Source organism: Tiliqua scincoides, chromosome 7 (assembly GCF_035046505.1).
Source record: "Tiliqua scincoides isolate rTilSci1 chromosome 7, rTilSci1.hap2, whole genome shotgun sequence".
Classification (NCBI taxonomy): Eukaryota; Metazoa; Chordata; class Lepidosauria; order Squamata; family Scincidae; genus Tiliqua; species Tiliqua scincoides.
Window position 1 is genome coordinate 1,843,652 of NC_089827.1, and position 25,307 is coordinate 1,868,958.

General features: G+C 43.3%; 1 protein-coding gene across 4 annotated transcripts in view; it reads right to left on the minus strand.

Moving 5' to 3' along the window:
- The window catches only part of PACSIN2 (protein kinase C and casein kinase substrate in neurons 2), a 49,355-nt gene that overhangs the window by 12,300 nt on the left and 11,748 nt on the right, over positions 1–25,307 (minus strand). For 2 of the 4 annotated variants that reach the window (XM_066633551.1, XM_066633553.1), the window contains exons 2-5: positions 14,604–14,718; positions 8,656–8,812; positions 7,218–7,453; positions 6,000–6,155 (exon numbers count right to left, since the gene is read on the minus strand). In XM_066633551.1, coding sequence (XP_066489648.1) covers positions 6,000–6,155; positions 7,218–7,453; positions 8,656–8,812; positions 14,604–14,663 — 609 coding nt within the window. In that variant the 5' untranslated portion in view covers positions 14,664–14,718. Of the gene's footprint in view, positions 1–5,999; positions 6,156–7,217; positions 7,454–8,655; positions 8,813–14,603; positions 14,719–18,058; positions 18,192–25,307 lie in introns of all 4 variants that reach the window. The other 2 variants (XM_066633552.1, XM_066633555.1) reach the window with 2 other exon arrangements.

Genomic DNA, 25,307 nt, shown 5'->3' on the forward strand with positions numbered 1-25,307 from the left:
TTTGAATGCCTACGCAGCAGGTTGAAAGAGCACACATTTCATAATAATCAGGATATTTTCCAACACAATCATGTCAAAGTTCTGCCAGAAGAGGGAGCAATTTATGTTTGCATGGAAATAAACTCCCTTAAAGGCCACAGGTGTACACATTTGATCCCTGCTGTGTGCACCATTAGGCAGAAATGGCTTAACACTGGAGGATTAATGATAAATTTCTGTTATTATTTCCTACAAAGAGGCTACAGTTCTAAGCAAGAAAAAATTAGAAAACATCTTAATTATTAACAGCATTTGTATACTACTTTTCAGCCATAATGGTTCTCAGTGGTTTATAATAAAAAGAGCAGATTATATATTGCCTTCCCAAGTGAGGACACCAGTGGCTGTTGATGGCATCATACAGCGATATCATACGGCTCCGCTTCCCAGAACAGTGGTAGCAGCCAAGAGGAACAGTTCTCTGCTCACTCTACCAGGTTCTCCCCACTTCCACAACTTGCTCCAAGCAGACGGATAACCAATTCAAGAGCCTGAACCAGTCAGATTACAGGAGAGGCATGACAAACTTATTGAATTGCCTTGCTCTTAGATGCCTCAAGATCCCTGGGCATTAACTAGTGATTGCACAAAGACATCCTAGCCCAAATTTGACAAACTGTCTCCCTTAAAGCAGAACTCTAATCTGGTTCAAACACTGTCTCCTGCACATACATACATATATACACACACACACTATATATATATATATATATATATATATATATATATATATATATATATATATATGGTTCCCAAACTGGTGGTTCGCACCCCCAGCCTGGGAAGCAGCTGTGTCCACCCCCTTAAGGGGTGGGGCAGGAGGAGTCGCAGCAACATGCTCCTCAGGATTGCACCACTGCCGGGTTGGGTGTTTTCCACTTACCTTAGCTAGCTCCTGCCTCCGGGGTATATGGGGAGCCCCACAGATGCCTCCGCAGGGCTCCCCAAGCCTCTGGTAAACTGAAAATTGTGATTTGAAACCACTTCCAGTTTCCAATTGCAAAACCGGAAGTGGTTTCCAATCACTAGTTGTAACGGACCTAATAGGTCATCTAGTCCACCCCCTGCCTGTAGCAGGAAATACTCCTAGAGCATCTCCAACAGGTTCATGTCAAACCTCTGCTTGAAGATCTCCAGTGAGGGAGAGTCCACCACTTCCCTCAGCAATCTGTTCCACTGCTAAACCGCCCTGACCATCAGGAATTTTTTTCCTGATATCCAATCGGAATCTCTTCTCTAGTAGTTTGTAACCATTGGATCTGGTTCTACTTTCAGAGGCAGTTGAAAACAAATTTGTCCTTTCCTCCTAATGACAGCCCTCCAGGTATTTGAAGAGAGCTATCATATCCCTTCTCAACCTTCTCTTCTTCAGGCTGAACATACCAAGTTCCCTCAACATTTCCTGGTAGGGCTTTTTTTCCAGTCCTCTGATCATCCTTGTAACCCTCCTCTGAACCTGCTCCAGTTTGGCTGCATCTTTTTTAAAGTGAGGTGCCCAGAACTGGACACAGTACACAGGTAAGGTCTAACCAATGAAGAGTAAAGTGGAACCATGACTTCTCATGACTTGGAAAACAGGAGTTTTCCTTACCTGGGTAAGGCTTGTTCCTGGTGGAGGCAGGGGGCATTCCTCACCAATGGGATTGTCCCTCCCATTCTGAGGCTTTAAGGTTCAATGGCTTAACAACCTTATCAAATATCCTGGAGAAAACTCCCTCTGGAAAGAGGTTTTTCCCAGTGATGTGAGCTTCTGCACTCTCCACATCCTCACCATTTATTTTATTTTTTTTGGTCCTTTACTGAGGAATGGGCAACTCTGAATCTGAGGAGTCAGATTGGCCTGAACATTGTGAGGGAGAGCTGGAAGGGACGGGGTTCGTCCACGCCTGAGGCTGCTTTCCCTCTTCCAGCCTTGGTCTTTCAGTTGTCTAGGGAGAGCGAGCAGACCCTGCGAGGCCAGCTTACTATCAGTCAAGCCCTTGAGCCATGGCACCCAGGACAGGAGGAACAGGGGTGACCACAGTACCACTGCTGAACCCCTTAAGCTTATTAGCACCTCTAGGCTCTTTGGAGTGTCTGGACAGGTTTGACTGAGCTGACCCCTCGTCACAACGATCGATAGGACTGGCTTAGTTCCCAAAGATTGGGTCTCGGCAACAATCATCCCAGTTTTTAAAAAGGGTGACCCTAATCTCCCTGCGAATTACCAGCCTATCAGCTTGCTCTCTGTAATAGGCAAAATTTATGCGAAATACCTAAATAATAAGCTTTTTACCTGGACCAACTCTAAGGATATCCTAGGTCCTGAGCAATCAGGATTTTGTCGGGGCAAATCAACGATGGATAACTGTTTAATTTTATCTCACCTAGTCTATAAACAGATTAAGAAAGCCAAGGCAAGACTCTATGTGGCTTTCCTTAATCTAAGAGCTGCGTTTGATTCCATCGATAGCGATCTTCTTTGGTCTAAATTAGCCAGCATGGGGATTGATAAAAGACTATTGATGTTAATTAAGATCTTATATTCTAACATATCATGTAAAGTCAGATATACCAGGAGTGGTAGCCTCACACACCCCACTGCTATAAACAAAGGGATTAAGCAGGGATGCATTTTGGCTCCCATGCTATTTAACCTGTTTCTGAATGATTTAGCCCCAGCCTTGAAGACAGTGGATAGTCACTGCCCGATACTTGGGTCCCATCCAGTGCCGCTATTACTGTATGCGGATGATGCGACTCTTATTTCTCGAACAAGAATTGGCTTAAAACGTTTACTCAATCAATCTATAGAGTATTTTACATCCAACAAGTTACAGATTAACTACTCTAAATCTAAAATCATGGTGTTTGCCAACAATTGGAAACCATTTAAATGGTCATTTATGGGCAACAAAATGGAACAGGTAAAGACATTCAGATATTTAGGCATTAATTTCCACTATAAGCATTCGTGGGTTTCTCACCATAATGCAGTCCTAAATGCATCAAAAATCTCATCCCTTGCAATTTCCCGGTTTTTTTTTAGCCAAGGTAACAGATATGTCCCGGCTGCTTTAGAGGTATTCAAGGCTAAGGTACTTTCGCAAGTTCTTTATGGCTGTCCAATCTGGCATAAGGCCTTGAATCATTCAACTGAGAGCATACAGGCATCCTTCCTGCGGAGGATCTTGGGTTTTCCCAGATGTGTTCCATACTCTGCTATGTGTCTTGAAGTGTGTTTTATTAGACTCAAAACATTGGCTTGGTTGAGATCAGTAAAATTTTGGCTTGCAATCCTCTTCAGTGCTGCCCCATATGGGCTAATGTACCAGCTTCTGGCTGATCCAGTACTGCCTGTGGAGGTTGCGGATTTACTCACCAAGCTTAAATCGATATGTCTAGACACAGCGAGCCTGGGTATGATAGGTTTAAGCAAAGCCTACAGGACTATCAAGGAAAGATTGCTTGATATTGAGCGTCAAGAGCTACTCTGTGCAGCTAACACCATTTGCTCCCCTCTCCATCTGCACATCCCAGTCAGCTTTGGGAAGCCAGCTTCTTTCCTTTATCATCTGCAGCGCCCACAGGCTCGCAGAGCATTCTCCCTTGCGAGATGCAATGCCTTTCCATCAGCTCTGCTAGCGGGCAGGTTTAGTGGCATTCCCTACTCAGAAAGAGGATGTACCTGTGACAGGAATTGTGTGGAGACATTACATCATATATTTTTTTACTGCCCACTCCATGATACCCTTCGTAAGATCTATCTGGCTCCACTGCTGAACAAAATGCAGGGCTGGGAGGATTCATTTAAATTACAAACTCTTCTTTCCATAGAGGAAACTGACTCTCTTGACAAGGTTGCCAACTTTGCTTCTGGGATTCTGGCAGGACGGAATTCTGGGTCTTCCGCTATATTATGGTGAATGGGGGGAGGGGGTATTGGATGATTACGAGTGCTTTATTTTATTGTGTGTTCTGAATGTTTAATGTTTGGTTGTTGTCTCGTATTCCCATTATCTATGCCAATAAAGGTCTTATGTATGTATGTATGACTGAGCTGACCTCAGAAGACATGTTGGCCCTTTTTTTAAAAAAATATATATTACCACACTGAACAGCCGAAGAATAACCATCTGGCTGTCCACTGGATCGTTTATGAGGGAAAACAGAGGCTGGTCAAAAAGAGCAGGGAAACAAACCCCTCACTGGGTTACTCAGTGCATGTGAGGAAAAAGTTGCCCGCTGAGATACAAAATGGCATCTGCTGAGGTAAAAAACAGAGCCAATGTTTGTGGGCGTTGGGCAGGCTCCAGGCACGCTGATGGAGAGTCCTGCCCAACTTCCCCTGACACTGCAATAGCGCCTGGTGATCAAGGGGTCTGCTTCAGTTCCTCAAACCTGCCGCCACCTCAGAAAGGTGCAGACCAGGCACTATGAGCCCAAACAGCTGAGGTAAAAAACAGAGCCAACGCTTGTGAGCATTGGGCAGGCTCTGGGTGCTCATGGAGAGTCCTGCCCGATTGCCCCTGACACTGCAATAGTGCCTTGATGGAGGGGTCTGCCTCTGTTGCTCAACCTGCCGCCACCTCAGAGAGGCGCGGACCAGGCACTGTCAGCCCCAACTGCTGAGGTAAAAAAATGGCGCCTGCTGAGGTAAAAGCAGACCTGATGCTTGTGAGCATTGGGCAGGCTCTGGGTGCGCATGGAACACCCCGAACACCGCGATAGTGCCGGGCCGATCCAGGGGTCTGCCGCTGACCCCCAAACCTGCTGCCACCTCAAGAGGTGCAGACCAGGTGCTGCCAGCCAAGCAGCAATTTCCCTCACAGCGGGAGAAGACAGCGCAAGCGCCGCCTTCCCGAAGGGTGGAAAAAGCGGCAGTTAATGTTTCTGCAGTGGAGAGAGCCGGGCCTGGGCCGCATCTGTCAGGCAATGACGCTCCTTTCTCTCCGGAACGTAACAGAGCCGACCTCGCTGAGGAGGGGAGTTGAGGCAGGCTGAAGAGAACCGTTTTCCCTTCGCTTTGAAACCACTGAGGAGGAGCACCAAAGGAGATGACCGAACTCCAGCGAGGCAGGGATGGTGGGGACTGGATCCCTGTGCTTGTGGAGCTCCGTCCACCTTTTTGTTGGCCCTGACTCCAGCAGCAGCGAGGGACAATCTCAGTGGTGAGGACAATCCCATTCCCCCGCCTCCACCAGGGAAGCTACAGTTCTACTGATGCAGGCTAAAATTGCATTCGCCTTCTTTGCAGCCGCATCACACTGCTGACTGAAAATCTAGATATGGATAACAGAAATGGTCTTAATATGTGCATTATGGATACGTGAAAATCTATATAGCTGGTGTAAAAAGTGTATAAAAACAAATGATTATTTTTCAGGTTTAGAGACACAGGCTTTAGCCTGTATACAAATGCCTCTTTTGTTCTTGTTTTTCCCACTTGCTAATAACCTGTTCATGACACTAACATACAAAAAGTTTATTGCATTGTAATTTCATTATTTGGTTAACTAAATAACTGAATTAGTTATTTGAGCAATTAATTGGCTAACCAAGTGCTGTTTTGAGCAAATAAGTGGGACACAAATTAAAAACAAAGTTCAAAACCTAACCATAAATCTGATCTTTGACAATGGTGCAAATATTATAAAGGATTGCAAAGTATAGTTCATATAATTTTACAAATCAGATAGAGATAGATCTAATACTTAACACACTATTATTTATATAGCACTTTGCAAGTGCTTTACATGGGACTATCTTGACGCGATACACAATTTGAAAGGAATGTGTGCTTAACAGCATAAGATCAACTCTTTCTCCTTTCCCTAGAATCACACCTCTGAAAAAGCCCTAGCTATATTTGCTGATATACGAGTAACAGGATCCTGAAAGCAGCATTTCCATTTGTCTCCAGTAGAAGCAAGGCCGTAAAGCATTACACTCAGAAACATACAGTCAAACATGTAGTTTACCTTCAGCACATCCTGTTTACTTTTATCCACTTTGTCCTGCAGTTTCTTTAGCTGCTCTGGATTCAGGGCTGGGTCAGCTTTGCTATTGGCCTCTCTGGAGACAGCGAGCTTTTCTTCCTTGCAGGCTGCGTGATATGCTTTCTTAGAAGTTTCCACCTAAATCAGACATTTAACAAGTACATCAGCAGCCAGCACTCACCATAGCTTAGATCAGCAGTTCCCAAGCTGTGGATCAGGACCCACTAGTGGGTTGTGGCCCAATTTTTGGAGGTTCACAAAACTAACAGGGCAGATTAGGTTATGTGCATCAAGGATTAAACCACCTGCTACTAAATTATAACCATAGCGGCTTGAGTGGCTGGGAAAATGAAGTTCTTTTTAGGTGGGTTCTGATGCTAAAAAGTTTAGGAGGGACTTGCCAGCCAACTTGGTGGTTCTTGGCATCTTGGTGGAAGCTGGCATGGGTGTGATATCGCAGCACTGGGTCACTGCTCCACAGCCCAACAGATTGGCAGAACAGCAGGCAGAGAGCGAGTAGAGAACCTACTCAGGAATGAGAGGCCTGAAGACCAGGGGTTTTTTATACATTTCTGCCCCACAGGACTCCTTAGGTAGGGTGGCTTAATCAGGAGAGCCTCTCCTGTCAGTCAGGGACCTCTGAAAGATTCTGCCTTTCTCTCACCACCCAGCTGAAGCTGCAGCAGCTACTGGGATGGTCAGCCGGAAGTGTCCTAGATAGAGCTTAACCATAAGGTTGGCGAGGGGTGTTAAGCCCCTCCTGGTCTTTCCCCAAACTCTGGAATGCAGGGGTGCTGAAGGGGTAACAGACTACCAAATATGCTGTTCCAGAAGGATGTAGAGCTGGAACGTTACACCTCCATTGTGGAGACCTGAACACTTCATTAACCTTTAAGCAGCAAAGAAGCTCTGATCACATTTGGAGAACTGAACTCCACAGATTCATCCAGGAAATGGGGGAGGAGGCGATTCTATCTCTTAATCAGAAGTATGGCCTTAGAATCTGTGACCTTCTGCCATCAGTCCTGGAAATAGCTGCATTACTAGCCTGGCCCTTCCCTCTGCAGGAAGGCAGCTAGCACCAAGTTCACGTGCTTAAATGAGTGTTTTCAACTGAAGGAAACAGAAATATTGACCACACAACACCCCCCAATGCAAGCCATGCTGCAAAGCTGACTTGAGGACAAAACTACCATTTACCTCTTTTAGCTTTTTGGCCCATGGTTTCTGAGCTTTCCTAAATCCATCTTCAGCCTCCTTGGTTTCTTTAAATCCACCCATTATCTGCTTGTGAAAGACCTCCTTCTGCCAGTTCTTGATCTTTTCAAAGTCCTCATTCATTAGTGAGCCTTTTACATCAAGGTGCAGTTCACTCACTTTTTCAGCTTCAGACATAAAAGCATGCCATGCTCTTTCCACTGTCCCATACTGCGGTCCTGAACACAACAGAAGTAAAAGAAACAGGCAGAATATTCTGCTTGCTGCATTCTCATTTGTTGTAAAAAGAAATCCAATCAAGACAGTTCTACTTCAGTTCTTGTATTGCATAAGGTTTTTCCTGCCCACAATTGTGCATCATAATTAAAATCAGCTCTACAACAACAAAGCCTAATTTTTTTTCTCTATGCCCTGAGCAACCACAGAAGCCCGCCCCCAAATATTAACTATGTTTTGCACATTAAAAATATGCATTCCAGTAGTGCTTGCCCCTTGCAAACAATCATTCCCGCCACACAATTATTTTAACTGTAGATAAAAGATCCCGGCTCGGGAATCCAAGTATAACCACTGATCCTGGAAATCAGCTTCTAGGTCAGCTATTTTCAGTGTTTTTCTTCTCAGAGCATACTGACCTCATAGTCTTCATCTCCCGTGATGTCACTTCTGGCTTCTCAGAGACTTATCCTTGTTCTGAGGCTCTGTTTCTAAGGCAATTGTTTGTAGTCACGAATTGTCTGTCCATTTTCCTCCGTGGGCTTTGAGGGACAGACAATTTGTTATTACAGACAGTTGACCTAGAAACAGAGCCGTAGAATCCGAGCATTCCAGCAAACTCTGTGCTCCAAACTCACCTGGCACACTTGCAGACCTTTTGCAGCACACCAGCTGAAAACTACTGTTCTAGGTAACTTGCAAAGGTGGTAAGAGCCCATATAGGTAACTGTGTTTATTGCTTGGTTTCCATATACTTTACATAATAAACTAATTCTCTAGAAATCATTTTTAAAAGTTAACTTTAAATGACAAGATCAATGATCAACTGTTTTTTGTGGGAGTTTGTTTTGTTTTTTGAAACCTTAGTCCAGTTATTAACCTAGAGTCCATAGACCACTAGGGGTCCATGGACTGAGTACAAGAAAGTGTATGTTCTGAGAAAGGGGTTCACAGATTTCATCAGATTTTCAAAGGGGTCTGTGTCCCAAAATAGATTATCATTGCCTTGGACACACAGCTATTCTCTGACATTGTTCAATGACACTTTGAATGTTATCAAAAGGAGGAAGCATGCCTCTTTTCAATGATTCCATGTAACATCAAGCAAATCAAGGGGGTTTGCACTACATATTCAATAGGGACTACAAAAACCATGCTTAGCTATTAAAAAGTATTGCAAGAGCCAAACAAGTGTTTCATTTACCTTTTTCCACAAGTTGCCTCCACCTTTTTGCCCATTCCGTTAGTTGCTGAGCATAGCTTTTCTCTATCCTTGCGCGTTCATGAATGCAATTCATAAGGTCATTACAAAGCCTGTAACCATCATCAATGCGTTTCACTGTCCGTTTATAATTGCCTACCTATAAAAAAAGAAACAAAGTTCATTCCCACCCATTCTGTCTCAAAAAAACCACCAAAACTAATATCTAATTTTCATGTTTTTCAAACAGAACATGCTTAAACTGGTAGTGACTTTTTATAACTTTTTATTTAAATCTAGAACAGCAGGCACCAAATGCTGGCCTACAGGCCAGAGCCAGCTTTTTGGAAAAGCCAGCCAGACATGGCACTTTGTTTCATGTTGCATCCTCTGTTCTTCATGCCCAATCTTCCCCTAGTCTCAGACTGGCCAGCTGCTTCCATTTCCTGCTACCCCTGCACCCCAATTTCCCAAGGGGTGTGGCTGCCCGTTGCAAGGCTGGGGGAAGATCGGATGTCAAAAACAGAGGCTGCAATATGGAAAGGAAAGCTTTGTGCTGGGACGGCTTTTTCTTAATGCAGCAGTCCACAGTTTGAAGACCTCTGATCTAGATAGTGCTAGTCTAAGCAAAAAGAAACTTCTGTTTAAGCAAGAGTTAGAATGTCAGTCACTTGAGGAATCCATTATGGTTCATATTGGCTTGGTAAATCAAATGTGAATCAAGTACTGTTTAGTTAACCAACAACAGCCAAATATTCCATGAAGTTAAGAACATTCTTATATAGACAGCTAACTAGCTTTATTTATGGACCTGAAAATGAGTTGGCAACCAGTGCAGCTGTCGGAGCAGCAACCCAACAAAGTCAAACTGTCTACCTCCAACAACCACAAGGGCTGCTGCATTCTGCACCATCTTCAAGGGCAAGCCCACATACAGTGTGTTGAAGTGGTATAACCTCGATGCCACTATGGCATGGATCACTGTGGCCAGGTTCGCACAACCCAAGTATGGCTGCAGCTGGAGCACCAGCTGAAGCTAGAAAGACGCCTGGCCAAACCGTACACCTGGGCATCCAGGAGCAGTTTTGAAATCAGAACCCCCGAGCTGTGGACCTACTCATTCAGAGGGAGTGCAACCCCATTCAGAGGAGGGTGATAGTCCAGCACCCACATCGTGGCTTTCTAAATCAGGAGAAAGTCTGATTATACTTACAAGTATCATACTCGCAAGTCTAGAAGAAATTAGAATTGAAAAGCTACCACAGTGTGAAATATGTAGAGACAACAGAACATCTTCTAAAGCAAAGTTTATTAATATTTTATACATTCTGAGAATCTGCAGTTAGTGGCAAGCCAGCATCTGAACTATGATTATTACAGAGATTCTCAAAACAAGACACACCAGAAAAGTTATTCTTCATGCAAATTCCTTCTCTGCCTTATGCAAAGCCAGACCGGACAGATGTTTATAAGGTCTTTGTTTGGCCCTTCAACCAGAAGGAAAACCACTTGATCCTGATCCATTTAAACTTTTGTCTAGGTGTGCAAGCAGAACAAGAATTATCAAAGAAAAATCTCCTCAACCGACTGGTCAGGCTCTCTATTGGCACAATTTATATACTAACTAAGAGAGTAAGGATGGATATCTTCACTCCAGAAGTATTCAGAAGCTGCTAAATACAAGCAGAAGCATTTCTTTTCTCTTTCCTAAGCAAATGCTTCTAAGTGCTACATGCCTGAAGCGTTCAGCCCTGAAATGAAGACTGCAGGTTTTCCTGCTTCCAGGCACAAGCTCATATCATCTTCCCCCTTCAGAACTCAAAAAGTATTCCTGTAATGAGTGCTTTCAGACTCGGTTGACACAAGAGGAAAGGTTTTGCATGTCCTGAGACTAATGCATTGTTTTACAACAGGTTACAGGAAACATATCACAAGCTGTGGATGACAACACTAGGAAAGCTCAGGAACACAGAGGACCAGTTCAGATGCAAGGATAAATCTAGGGTTCAGTGCTACGAGAACAAGTCCCAGAAGTCATGAGCTCTCTCCCCTTTTGCTAGGAGAACCAACTAAAAGCCATGCTGGAAAAACAAAATGAAATCAATTTTGAAACCTCTAAGACAGTGATTTTCAACCTTTTTCATCTTACGGCACACTTACAAGGCACTAAAATTGTCAAGGTTTTTTGACAATTGACAAGGCACACCATGTTGCCAGTGGGGGGCTCACATCCCATAAGAACAGCCCCACTGGATCAGGCCACAGGCCCATCTAGTCCAGCTTCCTGTATGTCACAGCGGCCCACCAAATGTCCCAGGGAGCACACAAGACAACAGGAGACCTGCATCCCGGTGCCCTCCCTTGCATCTGGCATTCTGACATAGCCTATCCCCATTGGCCCTACTAATGGTACTAATCCCCATACCCACTGGCCCTACTAATAGATGACCTTGCCCCAAATTCCAGTAGCGTATCTGTGGACCACTCATGGCTCAGTGGTTGAAAAGGGCTGCTCTAATACTAAAAGGAAGTAGGAATATACAAGAACAAGTTGTTTTAAAGGTTCCATAGAGGTGTGAGCCGCATTAGTCTGCTCCAATAAACACAACGTCTTTTGACGCCTTAACGACGAACACATTTATTTCATCATGAGTATTTGTGGATTACCTTTTAAGAGCTTTCTACATTTTTTCCTTAACTAGCTTTTATAGCAGTTTCTCAGAGGACATAGCTGCCCGTTTCTGAATATCGGAATATATTAGTTGCCTGTAAACAGAATATCAGTTAAAAATACTTTTAAAGGGGTAGGGGTATGGTGGGAAGGAAAGTAAGACAGCAGCTCAGAAGAATGAGGTGCCCTGGCATTCTTTCAAAGCTGAGCTTGATAAACAAGGATAGATGTCAGACATCTGGTTTTTAACCCAAGTTGATTTACAGTAGTTTAGAAGTCAGTGGAAAACCGATCTTCTCTTTCATACTATCTCTATTAAGGGTAAACATTCAAACTGTTTTTGTCTTTACATTTAGGCAGAACCACTTTCCTCATTTATGCTCTAAACTATTTTGCCTTAAAAGGACATTTTCTCACAGAGTACATAAAAATAATCCCCAACTAGGTTTTAATGCCAACCAAAGAATTCTTGGACAAAACTTGATATTAATCTTGGTTTTGTGCTTCTGGTTCAAAATTAGGATTTTATTCTCACTTGTTATAAGCATTTATTTATGACACATAAGCCTAAACACAGACACGTAGGTTTCCTCTAGCTCAGTTATCGCCCCATACTGCATCCTTTTACAGGTGAGCTCTTTTTGTCCGCAGTTCAGAACCCACAAATCTGACTCACTGTGGGTTCCGAATCTGCGATGGAGGGCCCACATGACCTCCTGGACATGACCGGAAGCACATTCCAGTTGTGTCCAGGAGGCTTTTCCAGGTCTGGGAAGGCCACGCGCAGCCTCAGCAGGCCCTGGAAAAACCCCTGGAGATGTTGAAAAGGCACTTCTGGTCACGTTCAGGGGTCAGTTAAGTCAAAACCTGCCAATTTGCTTATCAGTAGGTTTCTGGGGGGAAAAAACTTACATTTGTGCCTTGTGAATGCCCTCTTTTTTTTCTCCCTTATTTTTGGAACTTCTATTCCCTCGAGAACTTCTGTACTTGTTCAGCAGCCTAAAAGTTCCTGCAATGACCTTTATCCCTTGAAGACACCAGACAGCTGTGTGCTGATGTGGATCTGGCCCCTTCCTCATGTCTGGAGCAGCAAGTCTCCAACTGAGTTTGGCCTGCACCTTCTGACTGAGCAGCCAAACCTGCCTCTTAGGTAAACAGATGGGATTGAGAGGACAGGCTCCAATCAGGACATTCCAACATCAAGTCTACTTTACTGAAGTTTAAGTACAGCGATGCTGGTGTTTTTCTGCTGTAAAATCTAATGCTGGCTCACTAAAGGCACATCCACACCCTCTCCAGTAAGTGCAGAGACCGGGGTTTCTGGGACGACATACAGGGAACCCTCAATTTCACAAACTTCAAAAATACAGGACGTTATCTGCTTCATGAACAACTAGTCAAGAATGTTCGGCACATGTGCAGTTCTCCATTCACGTAAATGTATTTTGATGTAAGACACCCCATCCCTCCACTCCATTAAATTGATGCTTCACTGTTACGTTATATTTCTAGCTAGATACATTTAGGAATTAAGTTTGTTTTGTTTGCTGTTCTGGCAAACTTCACTAGTGCAGCACACATGGTGGTTTTGTGTGCTTTGCTCTTGACTAGCTTCCCAGCTCCTGCTTGTGGACATTATTAGTTACTGCATCCAGTTTGGTCAAGCCTTTTCTTTGTATTTACTCAGCAGGATAGATGTGCCAAGCATTTTCTATTAGCCTACTTGTTCACCCTCCCCCTTTTTAAAAAAAATAAGCAAGTTGCATTATTTACTCCTTGCCTGCCCTTTTGGCAAGCAAGCGCTTCTTAGATATATGCAAGCACACAAAAGCTGCCAAAGGGTGACTCGCACCCACTGGAGGAGGGACTACCATGGCTTCTGCCATCAAGAAACCCCTAAGACTGCAGTGAACATGTGTTCACAAATCCCACATAGGTCAGTACTCACAGACGTGACTCATGGATGCATTTAGCCACAGAACAGCAGCATGCCTGGTGTACACCTCATAAGGCAGTGCCTAAATCAAGAGGTCCTCTCTTTAGATGAACAGAAAGTCTCTCAATTTATGCGCTACCTTTGACAAACAAGAGAAGAACACTAATTTAAACGAGAGAAGAACTAATAAATAACGAGATTTTTATTTTCACTAATAAAATACGAGAGAAGAACACTAATAATAATAATAACTAATAACTAGGTATTCATATACCGCCTTTCTGGTCATCGGATTACTCCTCTGACTTTATTCAAGGCATAGGCAGGCGTTTTTAAATCCCTCAAGGGGATTTTTACAATCATAGAGGTTCTGTCTTTCAAGAACCAACAACATTTCAGATGGATCTTCCTGGCTTGTTCTCACTTCTGGCCTCCAGTTCTCCCACGCAGGCTGACAAGCAGCTCCATCTCTCACATGGAAGGCAGCCAAGACACTTCTTGCTCACACCAAGAGCAGGTGGAATCACTCAGCTGGGCTTGTCAGCTGCTTCAAGGTCTTGCCATTCTCAGCCATTCAGGGAGCTGCCGGTGTCCTCGAACTGGCAACCTTCTGATGTTATCTTCGGGCTAACGGAGGCTCTACCCTCTAGACCAGACCTCCTGGCCAGGAAAAAGGTATGCAGGACACAGACCTGCTCCTACTAAATTCACAAAAGGTACAAGAGAGTGGAAAACGCTGTCCAAATAGCCCCACAGTTACACAAGTTTTAAGTTCTCCTTTGTCTAGCAGGGGTTTGGAGTTTGGTGTCATTGCAGCCACAGTATTTTACTGCATTTGTTTTTAGTTTGAGAATCCAGACAGAAGGTATTGATCTGTACACGCATAATGGATTCCAAGACCTACCCCTTTTTCGCTTAAAAGTTTTTGAAAGATTATATGAACTATAGCATGTACACCAAACAAGTATGAAAACAGAACATAAGAAGAGCCCTGCTGGATCAGACCAAAAGCCCATCTAGTCCAGCTTTCTGCATTTCAGTGGCCCACCAGATACTCAGGGGGCTCACAAGACAACAAGATACCTGCATCCTATTGCCACTCCTTCGCATCTGGCACAAGGGTCATAATGCCATTCTTCTCCCCTTGTTGCCTCTCTTCTGCTTTTTAGATTGCAAGCCCCTCAGGGCAAGCACCTGCTTTTCCCTTCAGTAAAACATGATATACACAGGTGGTCGAATAATAAAGCATAGTCAATCATCTTGCTTGAGCAGCATTAATTTAAGTAATGGTATACAAACAATCACAATATGGACAAATATGAGACATCACATTTATTGCATTACCTCCCAGAAGCTATCACTGGAAACTTCTTCTCCAACGGAATCATCATATGAGCCAGACATTTCTGGGTGTGCAAGCTTACAATTTGGTGTGTCGTCAGTAATGGTTCTTCAAAATCTGCAGAGGAGGAAAAAAAAAATGATTGGCTAAAGAAAGAATTGGCTAACCTCATATTCTAACAAAGATGATCATCCATACATTTAAAATGTATCCTGCCAAACACAGCTCCAAAGAGCCCAGTGGCCTGCAACACAGCACAAACACAACCATTTAAATCACGTGCATTGGATACAACATACCTGCCTTTCTTGGAAACACTTGTGCAAGAATGCTGTACTGCCTTTGATTTCCTTGTTATCTGCTGTGCTTGAACTGTGGTCATTCTGCTTTCAGTTGAATGTTTTAATATTCTTGGACATTCAAATACTGCTGCAGACAGGCTGGTATAGACATTTTAACAGAGTACTGCTTTTCAATCAGCGATATTAGCACCAACTGGTACGACAGATGGTAAGAAATAAGAAGAGCCCGCTGGATCAGGTCAAAGGCCCATCTAGTCCAGCTTCCTGTATCTCACAGTGGCCCACCAAATGCTCCCTAAAGCAAGACACAACCTGCATCCTGGTGCCCTCACCCGCATCAGAAGCTTGCACATACCTATCATGACTTGTAACCCATGATATACTTTTCCTCCAGAAATTTGTCCAATCTACTCTTAAAGGCATCTAGGTAACATGCCATCACAACTTCCTGTGGCAAGGATTTCCACAGACTATACACTGGGTAAAAAAAATATTTTCTTTTGTGTGTCCTAACTCTTCCAATACTCAATTTTAGTAGATGTCCCCTGGTTATCCACTCTATCCAGCCCCTGCATAATTTTGTATATCTCAATCATGTCCCCCCCTCAGGCACCTCTTTTGTAGTCTCAACGCTGTAGCCTTTCCTTGTAAGGGAGGTGCCCAGTCCAGCAATCATTTTGGTTGCTCTCTTCTGAAACTTTTTCCATTTCCACTATATCCTTTTTGAGATGTGGTGACCAGAACAGGTCACAATACTCCAGGTGTGGATATACCATCGATTTGTACAATAGCATTATAATATTAGACGTCTTCTGGTGCTTCTCAATACCTTTTCTAATGATCCCAAGCATGGAATTAGCCTTCTTTACTGCCACTGCACATTGCATCAACACTTCCATTGAGCTGTCCACCAGCACCCCAGGATCTCTCTCCTGATCAGTCACAGACAGCTCTGAACCCATCAGCCTATACGTAAAGTTTTTATTCTTTGCCTCAATGGTAGTCTGGTATAGCATGGCAGTCTGCAGATACAGCAGTTTGGTTTCAGTTGCTTGGTTTAGACTACAATCACATACTTACCTGTGAGTGAGTCCCACTGAGTTCAACTGGGATCCCATTCAAGGAGACCCTCTCTGGATTGCATTGAAATTCCACTGCTTTTCAACTAGCGGTACTTCACAGTACCGTAGATGTTAATTGGCTAAACCATCAGAATTATCACGCAACAGTGGCCTGCCTGGCCCAAGTTGGCTGGGAAGGAAGACAGCAGTGGGGTACCAGTGGGCAGATGTGGCTCTGCAGCTGCCTCGTCCTTCAAAAGTAAAAATGTTTTGAGGGAGGAAGGCACAAAGCCAAATTCCATTAGTGAGAGGAAAGTCCCCCTCCCTTGCACACAGCTTCTGTTTCTGGTGGCAAGGTCTGCAAATGATACTTGCAGGTGAAGAAAGTCCCTAAACACACACTCTTCCAAAACTGCATTTTCACACACGCGTGACCCCTCCACATGTAGAGCAATTACTGTTGACTCACTACAGATGCCCTCACTGAATCTCTACATACTATTTGCCTACTTATTTAAAAGATTTATGTCCCATGCCTTTTCTGCAGACCCAGGGTAGCACATAGGATAAAACTTTAAACACAACTAAACAGCAGCAGTAAAAACAAACCAAAGCAAAGGTGTTGAAGAATCAGGTCAACAGACAGTGTTCGTAATGAGGATGCAAAGGTCTACCAAAAGAGTCAGGTATTCAGCCACTGTCAGAAGTGCAACAAAGAGGAGACCGCTGAATCTCAGAGGGCAAAAAGTTTCACAGGATGGGGACAACTCCCTAGAAGGCTTGTGTGGGTCAGCTGTGCTTCTGAAGGAGGTGGCACCCCTAAGAAAGCCTCTCTAAAGGATGGGCATGGGAGATTTGCAAGGGAGAAAAGTAGCCCCCCCTCTCAATAGGATCAGCCCAGTAATGCCCAATCTCCTCGTGGTGCTCAGCACAAGCTTCCTTCCACCACCTCTAACCAAGCATTTCATCACCAGCAGTTCCACAAGATAACTAGCTCTACAACAGGGGAGAGGACACTCAGGAGCGATCCAGTCAACCACCCTGATCCTGATCTCATTCCAGAGGCCAAACAAGGCAGTGACAGAATTGTCAGCAACAAGAAAAATCTCCAGAGCAGTCAGGAATCCTTCTGGCTTCAGAAGCTTCCTGGGAAAGACCAGCCTAGGAGACCTCCTGCCCTTGCAGAGGTTGGATCCCACAAATACATACATTTATTTATTGGATTTATACCATGCCTTTCCAGTTAAAAACGTGGTCTAAGCACTACCAGACCATGAACTGACCATTGAAAAGGAGTCATATTGGACTTCACCATATCCAGACTGACACACTTCTGTCCAGCAGAAACACACATATCTAGGTTGTGTCCCACCCAATGCAAGGATGCTAATATTGGGACAGGCTTGTGGTTGCCATGGCAGCTTTAACGTCTTAAACTGGTGAAAGGGCAGGGGATAAGGTGGCGACCATGCAATCTGTCAGCACTAAAAGCTCAGGAGACTTGACTCTGACATGGCACTCAAGATCAACCTGGTCAACTCAGACACAGAGGTGGAATGGCAGCACAAGCAAACTCCCTGGTCTGTCTTGAGAAATCAGTGGGAGAAACTCAAGTCTGGAAAACTCCTTTACCAGGGGTGGGGGGGGGGAGAGTGTCATTTCTCAACAGATTAGTGCAGGGTGTGGTCTGCAAGGCCTTTTCAGTGGCCCTCGAGAACCCTGCCACAACCACCACCCCCTCCTGCCTCAGTGGCCATTCAATCTCCCTGCCATGCTGTTCCAGCTTCTCCTTCGAGTGACTTCAGCAAAACCTGGAAGTAACTAGCAGTGACATCACCACGTCACCGCTGATTACTTCTGCATCTGTGTCCTCAGGAGGGTGGGGCCAGGGTTTTGTGGCCCCTTTAGCAGTAAAAATTGGACTGCCCTGGACTAATGCAACTCTACCTTCCCAGCTGGGGTTGCTGCTGTATCAAGAAACCAAGTGGACAGAGCAATGCCCCCCCCCCCACACACACAAGCACCTCTTCCAATCATGTCTCTGTGGTACAAGCTAGATCAGTCTGCAGGCAAAAGATCTTATTACTGACTGACCTGGCATTAAGCAGTACCACCTTCAGCTCACAGGGAAAGTCAACAGCACAATCAGAATCCACAAGGTTCAGAAAAGGGCCTGATCAGGAAATTGCCCTTCAGTGGCAAACCCTTGTTTACTGCTACCAAGAGCCTGGGAAAAGACACAAAGAAACACCAATTACCTCTAGTATACAAAAGTATCCTTGCCTGTTCATCCGGAGGTAAACAGTTCCTAGCTACTGATGTGTTCACAAATAATTTACAGTAGTACACATTGGCAGATGGGCTAATAAAGTTCTGTGGACTTATTTACAAGGTCTAACTTTATGACCAACCTTATGGCAGGATTTCCCAAAGGGTGTGTCATGGTGCCTTAGGGCCACCACAGCACACTTACAGGGGCGCCACAGGTCTTGCCTGGTCGCGCCTCATACCTGCTCCCCTGAGCGCCACCATCTTGGATCTCACAAGATTTCGCGAAACCCAAGATGTTCTTCCAAGTCACGAAGAAGAGACTGCAGGGGCATCATGAACCAAGTAAGTCTGGGAACCACTGCCTTATGGTTTAACTTCATGTGTCCAATGATCCTGACTAGGAATGCTAAAATAAATTACCCCAATCATTCTTTAAGGTGCCACAAGATATTTTTCCTTCTTTACTGCAACAATTAATGTTACTCCCAGAATTAGCCAAGAGAGAATAAGAGTTCAGATCAATTGAACAGTCATCAGTACATTGCTATACAAGGATTACACTTGAAATCTACTTACATTTATGGCATGCAGCTAACAAGTGGCCCAAGATGGCGTATAAACCACAGAAACACATTTGACAACAGTCAGAAGGAAACCAACTACCACCTCAGGACTAAATAGAAAAATGAGGAAGCCAAACATTTTGAAAGAGCTTTATCTAATTTGTTTACTTCAAATATTATTTTGGCATTAGCTCTATTTAAATTTTGAATGTTTCAGAATTAAGCTTACGCTGAAGACAAACATCAAAAACTCAAAACTACAAAGTACTTCAAACAGCAGCTTCTAATGCTATTTCATTTTTTTAAAATACCCTAAATCTGGTTCTAAGGTTTTAGGCACCAATATTGTGAATTACCAATTGCCTTTAAGAATTCAGCCTATGACTAAGCAATATTTTGAAGCTCCAGGAAGTAATTCTCACACACATTTTCTACACAGAAGTACACTAAGCACATTTTTATTCATAAACTCCTCTTGCAGTTAAAGTTATGCATAATAATTTTAAGAATTTGACAACGCTGATCACTAAATGGCGAGAAAGTGAACAAGCATATTTAAGGAAATATTATGAAGTCATAGCAACAACAACACAGAAGAATTTCTCATTCCACAGGACTCTTTAAAAATAAATCAAAACTGAAATGGCAACATTAAGCTAGCGATGAGTCATGCTGGACTCTGGCGAACCAACAGGATGAACCATCAGTGCTTGAAATCTATCCAGTTTTAGGGTTTGACTTTGCCTTCCCCTTGTCTGCACATTACCTTAGCATTTCATTTATTATTAATTTTACTTAATGATTATAAACTAGGTTTAAAAATAAATTTTCACTATTAATGTAGTTTGTCATGTCATAAATTATCTTATTTTTTACTATGGTGAAGCTTCGCTGTTATTTCATCCTACCTGCTATTTTAAGAAGGGAAGGGAGAACAAAAGAAGCGGTTGTGCTTGTTTAAACCCAAGCCCGCTTATCCTTAAAATGTGGTGCCCAGAGCTGGATGCAGGATCCTTCTAACAAGTGCCACTGCCAAGCCAAGTCTCCCCCATTCGAGTGCCTCTGATATTTTTGTGCCCATATGGAGGCCATGACAGTTTTCTCCTTTGAACTTCATCTTCTTGGTATGGGCCCAATGATCAAGTCTGGCAAAATCACTGTGAGTCCTGATGTTATCTACAAATCTGTTAATGACAGTGGGCTCACCATATTTGCAGGGACTGGTTCTGCGACCCCACAAGGATACCAAAGTCCGTGGGCGCTCAAGTTCCTTTTATACAAGTCATCCTCCTGTGACCTGCTGCGCTGCTACCCTGGCGTTTATTCTTTCATGTATAATACAGATTGAAAAATCGAACAGTTGAACACTTAAAAACAAAAGATGAAGTATGCATGGGTTCTGTGTGCACGGTTTCAGGGCAGGTTAAATGTCTGCTTCCCAATTTAATACAATAAATTTTACTGCATTTTACTTTCTTGTAATAATAGGTTAGCCAGAATGCCCCTTAACAGCTCGAATGCATAAGAGGGTGGAAACTTTGTACAAATGTTCCCATACCCCATGTTGAGCCCCAGCAACCCCAATGGGTCTCCTCAGAGCTGTATCAGCTCTTGAGCTGGCACAGAACCAAGGAGGCCTATGTAAGGCTCTATGGTTTGGCCATCTCTGCCCCCCCCCCGGTCCAATTCTCCCTCTAGTCTGCTCTCTCCCCAACTGAGTTTCATCCCCTCCATACACTCCCCCCCACCCCAAAAAGCTTCTCTGTCTCCCAGTGGTGATACCCACCACCTGGAAGTTGTCCACAGCATCTTCCCGGTGCTGAGGCCCAGCATCAACTGACACTGGACTCTCCACCAGGGCTGCGTGCCCACTGCCGCTGGGAAAGCACCTTATGGCACTTTTATGACACCCAGCGATGGTAGTGCAAGTGCACTCAGTGCCAAGGTGGATAGGATTGGGCCCTAAATGTACATCCTTTTTCCATACCCAAATGTTAACAGAACAGCACACAAAATCACTGGGAACTACAAGTATGCACTGATGAATCACCCCAAGAAGGAGGGAAGCTATCCTCGTATGAAAATTTATGTTATTGCTTCGTTAGAGAACCAGAACCTCCTGGATCCAGTTTTGTCCCAAATTTCTTGTTCTAAAGTTACAGCCCTGAACATTCTAGGTTCTTGTTGCCCTATCCTTTCCCCACCTCAGAAAATTTAAAGTTGAGAATGTGATTCATTGTCCTATTCTATAGATTCTAAGGTACATAAAAGTGAAAGAGTTAAAAGCTGCCGGAATGGTGAGGATTCAGAATTTTGGAGGTGTAGAAAATAAAAAAATCAAAACAGTCATAGAATTTGCTTTCCCCACCAAATGAACAGCACTCATAGCAGTCCTGGAAAAGCCTATTTATTTCTTAGTTGGAGGGAAAATTATATTTATGCAAATGAATCAATACATGATGTGGCTAAACAAGAAACAAAAGGGGGGAAAGAAGGAAGGTTAACGAAACACTAAAACAAAAAATATGAATTTTAAAAGTAACCATACAGAAATGCACACACAGCACAGTTGAAATACACCATGCTACAAAGAACCAACACACTTTAGGTATAAAACCACTTTCTCTGTTAGAGATTCTGCATTAGCAATTTTCCCAAATTGGCTGCAGTCATCCCTGCATTAATCTGTATCAAGTGTTTGATTCTTCAAACTAAACACAAGGTTTCTGTGAAGGCAGCATTTAAAAATGTAGTTTGTGTTAAGGTTTATCTTGTTCATACCTTAAGCATCTAAATTCTTCCAAATGTCCAAATTAACTACGCAGATGTGTGCCGATACCTGTCCTTTCCCAATACAGCTGACGCTCTGCAAACAGAATTCTCACAGTACATTTTTTTCTTGTCTTGTTGACTGCTAAAATCCTAGTAGCTCAAGTTAAGGCCACTCTTTCATACTGCAGCATTCAGATCTTCTCCCCTTCCTGCAAGCTCTTTTTTATGTTTATGTATTGCTGTTTCTGCATCACACTGTGTTTTCATGAGACCCCAAATTTAGCAAGAATATTTCTAAGCATAAAATCAACATGGAAAGGGAATGACATTTCAACTATTTTCTGCAAGATCAATGATAAACTTTTGCTACACTTGTGCAACACATGTACATTCTTACATAAATGCTGCCTGCTTAATTTATATCCCTCTTGACAATATCCACTCTCTACTCAGGTTCACAAGCAGAACTATGGACTATTACAAATTGTATGTTGACAAAATTATCCAAAAGCCCCAATTCAGTAATATCTTCATTTATCTGATAACAAAGAAATTAGACTGTGGGGAGGCTTTGGTATCCACCATCTGCATGCACTTCTCAGATCAACAGGGTTTAAACAAAAGGGTCTGTCGTCATCATCACATGTCTTTGGAGCCCCCCCCCCCCAAGTTCAAGTAATTACTGACTGGACATAACTAGGTCATCTATCTAGCCTACAGGCAAAGTCTATTAAAAGACATAGAAATAAGGGGAAAGAGCCCCTGATGCTTCACATTCTTAGCACTCAACAGATGTGATGGATAAACAGGAAGCCATGTCAACAGAAGTAACTGTGTGTGGGAACTAGCAGCCTCATTGACAATGTAGTTATTTTTGCATAGGTAATAGATAAAGTCTGCTAGGAGAAGATGAGACATTCTAGGGGAGATGGAAAAATAGGAAAAGATATTGTTAACCTGAAAAACATGGGCAAATATTTCTCTCCAATGACAAGAACAATTTTTTTTTTTATTCATAAGCACATCTCAGCTCTAACACAAGGAGAGGAAAGGGGAATTGTGAGTTTTCACACCAGGATGGACACTTGTTACTGTTACAGAAACAGCCAGGACCCTGCCTCCTCCAAAACAAGACACGGATGGGACATGATACCCCTCCTCATTCCAAATAAGGCAATGTATCTCAGGTTTTCACAATAAGAAAGACACTATTCAATTCTTGCAACCAACAAGGCACTTAAATGCACCCATTATTTTGCCCTCTACACAATCATAGGTGGAACTTAAGTACCTAAATTAGCCATGAACTCAAGCAGTTTCCTTTAAGCCACCTGCCTCTCAGCTATGTAGTAAATGAAGTTCACAAGGTCCACCTTAAGCATATAGTAGCTCAAGGATACGCAAACATATGGCAGAATTTTTTTTCTGACATGAAAGATGATGTAACTTGTAATTAACACTGAACACCAGAAAGCATTCTGGAAACAAGAGTCTTTAGTGATTAGGAAACATATAGCCAAGGTCTCTTCAAGAACTTGGAATATAGTGAGACCTTGGTATTCACAGATCCAGCATTCATGGATTTGACTTACACAGAAGCCAGTGGATACCAGGGTCCCAGTGTAAATGTGTTTAAAAAGCAAACCAGCAAAAGTGCCAAAACTAGCATTCCTACCTTGGCTTGGTGAAATCACGCAGTTTCCAAGGCTCTCAGGGCTAAATATAGCTCTAAAGACCAACTTTTGGATTGCACAGAGGTTCCTCTTTCCAGCCAGCATCACCCCAGAAAGTAATGGAATGAAATTATTGGTTTTCAAATAAGACAATGCTTTGCACTCAGGCTCAGGCTCTACATTAGAGCAGCAAGGCCACAACTTAGAAAAGATGCAGCCAAGCTGGAGCAGGTTCAGAGAAGAGCAATGAGAATGATCAGAGGGCTGGAGAAAAAGCCCTAACAGGAAAAGTTAAGGGATCTTGGTATGTTCCGTTTGGTGAGGAGAAGGCTGAGAGGCGATATGATCAAGATCCTCAAAGACCTGAAGGGCTCTCATACGGAAGAAGGGATACATTTTTTCTCAACTGCCTCTGAAAATAGAACAAAATCCAACAGGTATGAACTTGCAAGAGAGGAGATTCCAGTTGGACCTCAGGAAAAAAATCCTGACTGATAGAGCAGTTTGGCAGTGCAACAGATTGCCAAGGGAGATGGTGGATTCTCCCTCAATGAAGATCTTCAAGCAGAGGTTTGACAAGCACCTGCTGCTGTAGGAGCATTCCCTGCTATAGGCAGAGGTTGGATTAAATGACCTTGTGGGTACCTTCCAACTCTATGGTCTATGATAATTAGCTAAATTTCTTCTGTGGTTTTATTAAGATCGCTCCTACCTGAAGAATGCTTCTATGTTTGCATCAGAAATATTTTGGTCTACGTAAAGACAGTAATACATGCACTTTATAGAAGGTATCAACCATTATCTCCTCCTAGTCGCACCAAACGAAGACAAACTCGATCATTCATTTTTCCATTGTGAATTCCCACAGGCAAATTCAGCTTTTCACCTCACATATTCCCAGCAACCATCTACACAAAAATATGTAGCACACTTTCCTCCAAGACTATCTCATCGCGGCAGCTGCAACTCTCTTTGCTTGTTCTCTTCAAAGTTGTACTGACCATTTCACTGCGATTTAAATCACTTTTCTTGACCTTGATTTAATGTTAATCCACCAGTAAAACTAGATATAAATACTTCAAAACACTGACTTGAATCTAGAGAACTGAAGGAGACTCACAAATAAACACTGAGAGGAAACGTAGGCAGATATTCAATGGTCACCAATCAATAAAAAACACTCAACTCCATTAGCAGGCAGGGTGTGTATGACAATTAAGGACAAGGAGCACAAAGGTCCATCTGCCATCTTTCACAACTTGGTTATACCAAAAGAAACATGTTATCACAAGGTGGTATCAGTGCATGGTATTTTCCTATTTCAAAGCAGTTACTTGGGCCCAGAAACTGTTGCACCCTTTTCAATATTCAAATCCATCTTCTCGCATGCACAAAAATAAGGCCAGCAATTACATCCACGACTACACAGAGAGAAAATATGCTTATATAACATTGCTCCTGGATAAAGAACAGTCCTACAGTTGAGTACTGTAGATACTAAACAGACCGTATCTACTAACATAAGCCTCCTATCACTCACAGGTTGACCAAGTTGATTTTTCTTTTTTCAAATGAGAAGTGGATCCAGCATGATTAAAAACCAGATTTTTGGAGGAAACTGTTTAGTTTAAGACTGACACAGAACCAGAGCAGTGCTTCCACGGTGGAAACTTCCTGCTATGAATGGAAGCAACAGTCTGCAAAACCTCTTGCACAAGTGGAACAGGGAGGCAGCTTCCATTCAAAGAGGAAATGGGAATGAAGCACTCTGACTGCAATCCTATGCACACCTGCTTAGGAGCAGGCCCCAATAGACTCACTGGAACTTTCTTCCATGTACAGTAAACATATACGGGGGTCAGACTGCAAAGCAACACTGATGCATAACATTCTTACCAAAAAATTCTTAATACACAAGTTAAATGCCAGCCACACAATGAAGATGTCCAAGTAAGGAAAACCTGGGCTGCAACTCTACACACACTTATCTGGGAGCATGTCCCATTAAACTTCATGGGGCCAACTTCTGAACAGACATGCATAGGATGGCACTGTTAGAGAATA